General features: G+C 24.5%; 1 protein-coding gene across 1 annotated transcript; it reads right to left on the bottom strand.

Moving 5' to 3' along the window:
- Positions 1-430: 430 nt before the first annotated feature.
- Positions 431-1,582, bottom strand: OCT59_027110 (uncharacterized protein; the record flags this gene model as incomplete). Its single annotated transcript, XM_066136725.1, has 1 exon — positions 431-1,582. One exon carries the CDS (start codon positions 1,580-1,582, stop codon positions 431-433), a length of 1,152 nt encoding a protein of 383 aa, XP_065993186.1.
- Between the last annotated feature and the right edge of the window lie 7,925 nt (positions 1,583-9,507).

Genomic DNA, 9,507 nt, shown 5'->3' with positions numbered 1-9,507 from the left:
TTTTAATTTTCTAAAAGTTTCATCAAATCTTGGCTATTTCAAATCAAATTTAGCAATAAGAGATATTTATATAATTGCTTTTTGCATAATGATATTAGGGTCAATTATCAAATTTCTATTCAAACTAGAAAACAGAATCCCAAAAATATGCAATTTTGTTGGCTTGCAGTCATGAGAAATACCCGTGATCACAAAATTTTCACAATAAGAAGAATTATATTTTCCTTCATTTCACTCCAGACAATAATATTAATCACCAAAATTATCATTAAAAACCATACATATCCTTAATGGATCCAAAAACTACAATACAGATTCTTGAACGAATACTTAAGAGTTAATTATTTTTCATTCAAAAATGATTATTTTATTTTAATATATATTAAATTGCATTGGATAGTATAACACTATAGAATATACATATTTACATTTAACGAAAACATCTTTTCTTAATCCAATTAAATTCTTCTGATTCATTATACCAATTAATTTCCCAATCAATTTTTTTGACTATTCCTTTTGCTTCATAATATTCAATTAGTTCATATAATCGGTTAACTTCCTTTTCATGTCCTAGAATATAATTTACTGGCCAGATTTGTAATAGCATAGTATGTCTACCTTTCCAATTTGCAAGAAATGATCTTAATAATTTATACTTAGCCCCAAACTTTCGGTTAAAAGTAAATCCAAACTTAATCAAACTACTTGGTGATGATTTAGTTAATATTTTAAATAAATTCTTATATTGGAGACCTCTTTCAACCTTAATAACTAACTCAAATAAATGTTGACAATTAATTAATAACCTTTCAAATTCAATAAGAACATAATCTTTAATCGGAAGGCTTAAATATTTAATATTTGGACAATTTTGATAGATTGTTTGGAAAAGTCTTCTAACATCATCAACCTCATAAAAAACATCATCAAAATGAATATTAATTACAGTAAGTTGTACATTTGCACTTACAATTAATCTTGTCAACATCATAAATGACACTTCTTTAGTTTTTAGGATTTTTAAAGCAGGTAAAGATATTTTCTCTGATTGATTTAAATTTAGAATAGTACTGTTTGAATTTGGAGGCCCAAAAGATTCAATTATTTCTAAACTTTTTAAATTTACAAAATGTGAAAAAAATTTTAAATCAACATAAAAATTCCAATTATAAGATAAATATAAATTTTGGATAGTAATCGCTTTTTTAATTAGTACTTCTTCAATAGATTGCCAGCAGGTTTCATATTGATAACATTTACTAATACGGACACTATCTAGATTTTTTTGATCTTCAATTAATCTAATGATTCCAGAAATATTACAACCCATAACATCACAATTGAATATTTTAATCGATTTGCTTATTGTAGCTAATTCTTTTAGAATATTTTGATCAATATTATTACAAAAATAAAAGAATTTAAGATTTGAAAAGCATTGTTTATTCCAGTTTACTTGACATTTATAATCATATGGAAAAAAAAGTGAAATAAAATTTGTATTATTATTAACAAATAATTTTAATAATTCATTTCTCATCATAGATATGTCTGACTTATCAAAATTTCTGGAAATCATTCTGTCTAGAAGTTGTAGATCTAAATGTCTCCAAAAATAAATATAATTAAATGAAGGTGTCTGATAAATTTCAGCAAAAAGATCGATCCCTTGTTTCATCAAATTATCTCTAGATTCTTCTGAAAAATGCGAAAGTATTACATTAAATATTATATTTTCTGCCTTTTCAGTTAAAATAGCTTGTCTAGGAATTTTCCATAATATTGGTACTATTGCTTCCCTATGAAAAAAGTCTGTGTGATTTTTGTTGAAAAATCATTCAATTAAATTCACTACGATTTCTGTATATTTGACCATACAATAATTGTGCTAAAAATTGCAATAAATCACACAATTATTGCATGGTAATTCATTCAATAATTATCCTATTTTTGACCTGAATTTATACAATTATTGTGTGATTTCTGAGCCAAATTTTAGGCCATATTTTAGGAATTATAGGTTAAATTTTACAGTAATAACAGGCAATTTATAAAGTGAAATTATGAATTTTTATTGACTTAAAATATAAAAAATATACACAATATTTCATAAATAAAATACTAAATTTGATATAATCATAAATATAAAAATTTGTAAGAAAATAAAATAAAATAAAGTATGTTAATAACATGAAAGTAAATTAGTAGTATCAAAGAAGAAAGTAAATTATTAGTGTAAGTAAATTATTAGTATTAAATAAATAAAAAAGTATGAAGTTAGTGAAGAAAGCAAATTAGTGTGTTAAAAAGTAAATTATTAGTGTTAGTAATAAAAAAAAAGTATGAAGTTAGTGAAAAAAGCAAGTTAGTAACATTAAAATGTAAAAAGTTAGGAAAATAAAAAGATAAAGAACACAAGTTTTTTTTTTAAAAGAAAGTTGAAGAAAAGTTAAAAGGTTAAAAAAACATAAACAAAAACATTTCGCGTCATCATATTTATTTTGACGATCAGATCACGTGATAAACATATATAATTTAAGAGTTAATTTTTACCGCATAATTCTGGCCAAATTATAATTCCAGTCAAAACTAATTGTGTAACCTAATAAAAAGTTTTTGACTTTTTTTTAGTTACAAGATGATACAAAAATTTCACCAATGGGTCCGAAAGATGCCCGTTTATAAGCAAATATGCAGTTGAAATTTGTGTAACCTTACTGCATAAATCACTTTACTTAGGAAAATCTATTTGTAATGGTTAAAAGTGGTCTATTTGACCCTAAAAGTGGTCAAATGTAACCATACAGGTAAGATGGAAAGTAGTATAGTAGGATTACTCAAAAATTGCTTTCTGTATCCTAAATTTAAGCCTATTTTCAAGTTGTACAATAATCACAATTTTTATTGTACAAAAATTGAATGTTTTCTGTATCCTAAATTTAAGTTGTATAAAGATCACACAAAAATTGAACATTTTCTATATTCTAAATTTAAGTTGTACAAAAATTGCATACTTTTAATATGCTTTGAAAAACTTCATAGCTATTTTTATCCAAAAATCTGCAATAATTGTACAATTTCCACACGGACTTGAACAAATATCGTACAAAAATTGGATGATTTTTTTTCATAGGGCTTCACACCAAGATCTGTTGACTAAAAGACAAGAATAAAGTGATATTCTGTCATTTTGAAATTTTTCTGAGATCATTAAAAGTAAATCTCTGTTGAGTTTCATAATTATTTTTCAAATAAGTGTAAGGAGTAAGCGCAATTTTATATTGTAACTTGGAAGAAGATCAGGATGATATATACGATCAGTGTATTTTAATTTATATGAAGATTGACAATAATAATTGAAAGTATTGTATTGTAACTGATTGATAATCTTTATTTTTATGCTCATAATGTCCAACGGAAAATGTAAAATTGTAACATGACTCATCATGGACAATATATTAGTTGTCATGATTACATCATATAAGTAGGTTGAAAGCATTGAATTAATTATACGATGAGACAATAATTAAAAGGGGATAAAATCAAATTTTATTGCTTTTTCTTTTAGTCAGTATTTTCTCTTTTCTTTAGGTCAGTTAGGTCGATTTTCTCTTTAGGTCAGTCTTTTCTCTATTCTTTAGGTCAAATAGATAAATATCATTTTATGTTCTTACAAGTAAGAGAAAGGATGTGTACATGGCTCCGTTTGCTAATACGGTTCAAGGGTTTTATGAGAGAAATATCAAGAATAGAGGCGGTTACATTAGCACATTAGATGATATTGGTATATGGGTAGACAGTAATGCGGAGTAGCGGGGAAGGAACTGCCTGCTTCTCTATCATTTAGCCGGTCAGTCCTTTCTCATTTATTACCTAAAAATCTTTACTTTGACTTTTAAAACGTGTATGTGTTTAATATCGATTTAACGCTTTTAATATGCTTTATTTTAATGTAAGTTTAAACAATGTTAAAATTTTATTTTTATTCATAATAAACAGTAAGTTAGATTGACGAATTTTTCACATTAACCTCTTCTACTAAATTAATTTGTTTTATACTAATTAAGATGGAATTATAGCGATATAAATTTTTTTCAGCATCACAAAATGATGGTATTTTCCATAATGAGAATACATTACTCATGCACATGATGACTTCATGTAGAACGTGTCCACAATATTTGTATTTTAAACGTCGCTTCTTATCATACTTTCATGAGGTTAAAGATGACATTAGATTATTCTTTCAATAAATTCGTGTATAACGAATGGAATGATCTGTCATGATTTTACAATGTTTATGACATAAATTTATGATAAGATACTTAATTTTCGCCTAAATCAATATACGGTAGTAAGTATTTTTATAATTCGGATAAATTTATTAAAATTATTTAGATTACAAACTAAGAATTTTGTAAAACATTTACTACTCTAGCCTTAGTGTTTAAATAATCTAAGATAAATAAATAAATGATAATAATTTAAAATACAAAAAAAAAAATATTGTGTATATATATATACATAATTTGATTTATCAAAAGTCAATTTTAAAATCCATCTAAAGATAAAAAAATAACAAATTATAAATTAATTCTTTGCTTTATTAAGAAATTTATTTTTTTAAAACTTACCATCAGGAATTTCCAGTTCATCTTGTTCTTTTGAATGGAGATTTGGATTATTATATACTTCGTCATCATCTGTAAGAGATACTGCAAGTAAATAGAATTAAAATAGTATTAAAATTGTTAATTGTTTGTTATTACATAAAATTTTCGCCTACCATCAACATGTTGTTGAGTTATTTCTTTTTCATCATCTAAATTTTAAATAAAAGTCACGTTTAATAAATGAAATTGGTATAGCAATTTTATTTGTTAGTAATTTACTTACCATTTGAATTTATTTGCAACTTTTTAAATAATTTAGATAATTTTTTACGACTATCTAAAAATTTAAGATATAGAATTAATATATAAATTAATCTCTATTTGACAATAATTAAAATATATTACCTCTAAAAAGAGTAATTACTTTTGATGATTTGTTGCTATTCCGCTCATTTGATTTATTAAAATCGTCAACTAAAATGAAAAATCAATTATTAAATATAATTATACGATAATTCAACACTTGTAATGTTAATAAATACTTACTATTGTTAGGAATGTTAAAATCATACAATTTACTATGAAACGCTATTAGTAATAAAATAAAGTAAATTATTATAGTAACTAAAAAAAATGGTAGAAATTATTATTTATACGGGTATACCTTCTTGTTCTTCTATTATAATAAAAAAGATAACATTAATATTATAATTTAAAATAAATACACTTTATTAATAAGATATTATACACTTATACCTTCTGTTGCATTTCTTGGTTCAGATAGATTTCCAAAGTTGTGAATTTTACTTGTAAATGATCTGCTACTTGTATAATTTTCTTCTACTTTATTCATTTCCAAATTATCTATTTCTGATTTGATTAATTCATCTGACATATTTTGATAATATAAAATAGTCTTTTGTATTTTATTACAAAGTGTATTAGCGCCAGGTCTTTTTAATGAATTAGCATTCCAACATTCTTTCATTAACTTTTTATATTTTAATGGAGTTCCTGGCACAATTTTTGGCCTTATACCATAAATGATATTTATTACAATATCATTTTCATGTTCATAATTTATAAATGGTGGTTGTCCAGATGAAATTTCCCACATAAGAATTGCAATACTATAAATATCAGATGCAAAAGTATATTCTCTTCCAACAATAACTTCAGGTGCTATGTAAGGAAGGTTTCCATATATACTTGTTGAAGATTTATCAGCAGGTCCACAAAATCCAAGATCACTAATATACCATCGATCATTAAATTGCGAATATAATATATTTCCAGAATGTAAATCTCTATGAATTGCTTTCTCTTTATGAATATAATAAAGTGCAAGAGTTATATCACCAATAATTTTCATTCTATCTTTCCATGTAAGTTTATTATGATTTTGTTGTAAATATTTTCTTAAATCTATATCCAGTTTCATCATTACAAGCATATAATTTCCATTTGATGGATTTTGTGTTAAACCATAACATCGAACAACATCTGCCCATTTATTACTTATAGTTAAATGTGATTTAGCCTAAAAGACAATAAATTGTAAAAATACTAGTGCTAATACAAAAAATTGCACTAATTTTATAAAATATAGAATATAATTATACAAACCTCTTCAAACCAACTTTGATTTGCACTTTCAACATTTTCTAACGTTTTAAGTATTACGCTTTGATTTCCAAATCTTTCTAATTGTTTTTTTCCAAAATCCCATTCTTCATAACTTCCATTAATCCAATCTGCTGTATAAATTTCTGAGAATCCACCTTTTGTTAAATATTTAATACTTTTTAAATTACTATATGGGATCCATTCAATTATTACATTTGGCATAAGTGTTTCCAATTGACATTTCTGTATTAAATTATCAATATCATTATTTCCAGATGTCCAATTTGAAAAATTTTCTTTTAAATAATTTCGAACACAATATTCACAATATAATGTAGCTAAACATTTTAGGTTACAATTTTCACAAATTCTTCTTGCACCATCATTATTCATAACTTTATTTCGATCATAATTTTTAGTTAAGAATCTTATTGCATAAGTTTTTTCATCAACTCTGTGATAAAATAGTAAAATGCAATGTTGATCAAACTTCATGTTGAATTATGTGATCTTGAGGCGTAGTATTTTACGCCAGTTTTACGTTTCATAACCAAAAAAAGAAAAATATTACTACCATTTACTTTCTAATTTTTTTTTTATATTTAGTATAATAATTTAAAATAATAATTTACTCTTTTTTTTATTTTTATTTTATTTTTATTTTTATTTTTTTCAGCGATTACGATTTGTATTTAACAAATTTGATTTTCATATTAAATGAATAGATAAGTATATTGATTAATATTAAATAATTTGATAAACAAAAATCAATGATTGTTATTCAATAGATTATTAATTTGTAGTTATTTTAAATCTTATTTAAATATCAATATAAACATGATTTATAAAAGTCAATCTTCTTTAGTTATTTTCAATTGAATTTATTTTAAATAAACAACGTGATGAATAATGGACATGAATGATTGTAAGAAACCATTCAATTTATTATTTCTACTAAAAAGTCCATAACTAAGCAAAGAATTTTTGTAGAATTATAATTACTTTTTTTTTTTAATGGATCGTAAATATAGGTTTGAATAAAATATATGGCTTTAATAAAAAGATGTCATGGGTTTTCATGTTACAGTGTTACACGATTCAAATTATTTATATCTGATATAGAGACTATTCTAAACGTCATACAAATTTTTTTTTAGTTATATAGATTGTTAAACTTGTACGATACCCAAGGCGTTGCCGATCATTTATGATCACATGATATCATAAATTTCATTTTCTTTTTTTTTTTGAATAAACGCGACGTAAACTTTATGTACTTGTTATAGAAATTTTTAATGCTCTATAACTTTACTTATAAGACTAAAAAGGTTTAGAATACTAATTTTGACTTTTACATATAACATAATATGGGGTGCGTTGCTATGGACCTGCGTATAAAATTTAAACCCTATATACAGTATATATATGATTTGATTTATCAAAAGTCAATTTAAAATCCATTTAAAGATAAAAAATAACAAATTATAAATTAATTATTTGCTTTATAAAGAAATTTATCTTTTTTAAGAGCTTACCATCAGGAATTTCCAGTTCATCTTGTTCTTTTGAATGAAGATTTGAATTATTATATACTTCGTCATCATCTGTAAGATAAGTAAATAGAATTAAAATAGTATTAAAATTGTTAATTGTTCGTTATTACGTAAAATTTTCACCTACCATCGACATGTTGTTGAGTTATTTCTTTTTCATCATTTAAATAACAGTCGAGTTTAATAATGTCAAACTTAAACTTTTATTAAAATTAGTCATTTTTTTTCTCATTTCTCGAACTCGAACTACTACTAAAGTACTAAGATATATTTGACAAATCAAAATATTATTAATTTAGTGTTTCTTTTTTTTTTTTGTAGGAATACCTGTTAGGACAAACCAGTCTTGGAGGTAAAAAATTTTTATTTTATTTTATTTATTATAGTAACGTATTAACGTTTCACTTCTATTATTATTTTTGTAGGAATACCGGACTTTAAGGTAAAGAAGTAGAGAAGGCATTAGTTAATTCTTTAAGAAATGTTTAAAAGTGTGCCTTTAGATATAAAAGTTGTTTTGAATTTGAATCACGATCAATAATTTGAATCTTGTGTAACATCTAGATCTATAGAACATTTCATTTGTTTTTATATTTAACATATTCTTTAACACTATGGCAAAAGCTTTTAGTGAGGAGGATTTGAAATGACGAATTATATATCTGTGTGATGAAGGTTTTTCTGTAAAAGATTATTGTATATAAGCGAAAAAAACAAAAAAAAAGTGCAAAACACAATTTTGAATTGTTGATATATAAACTATTATTTACTTTGGAATAATGTCAAAAGATTTAGGAGAAAAAGTACTGGGATGAAAAAAATTTTTTTTAATAAATGGCATTAAAAACGGGAAATTTTGTTTCAATTACAACATCTTTGATATATTGTGGAATTACTACATGAAAACAGTTAGTTTATTTATTCTATATTTTAACAATTACTCTTTTAAAGCTAGAAAAAGCTGCAAAGAAATGATATTTTGTGTAGATATTATATTATGAACTTCAGAATGTATTTTCAATCTGAACGGTTAATCTTTGTTGATGAAAGTGCAAAAGATGAAAAGATGAAAGAACTTCTTATCGCCCAATATATAACCATTCATCACGAAATCAAGCAGCTATTAAAAAAGTTGTATTCCCTATACTTCCAGAATTATCTTTAGGGATGCATTTATTTCACCGAATATCGTCACACTGAAAATCAATCCACTTACAGTTATTTTACGGACAGGATTATTTCACCTACAATTGTTTCATCAACAGTAATTTCACCTTTCATTGACAGGTTATATCACGAGGTTATATCACGGAATAATAAAGATATTGTACATTATTACAACTCAATTTTACATTTGGTTAATGATCCAATCCAAAGCCGATCTTATAGAAAAGAAAAATTGAAAAACAGTTAGTAAACTATTTTTAAATAAAAGGCCAAGTTTAAAAGAGTCAGCTTTCACATAACCATACGACCATACTCACTCCTCCAAAGAACGAACCTCCAAAATTATTAAAGTAACCTGATTCTTTAATTAAAATAGACTTAAAGTTTTGAAAAAAATCCAGGTCAAAGTTACCTATTAACCATCCAAGTTGACCTACAAAAGAAAAATCCAGAGCCGAAAGAGAAAATCTAGGCCTACAAAAAAAAAGACCCTTTTCCAATATTAAGTTTGTCAAAACTAAAAAAGACCAAAGGAAACATTAGTA

This window comes from Rhizophagus irregularis, chromosome 7, assembly GCF_026210795.1.
Source record: "Rhizophagus irregularis chromosome 7, complete sequence".
Lineage (NCBI taxonomy): Eukaryota > Fungi > Glomeromycota > Glomeromycetes > Glomerales > Glomeraceae > Rhizophagus > Rhizophagus irregularis.
This window is presented reverse-complemented; position numbering and strand designations above follow the sequence as displayed.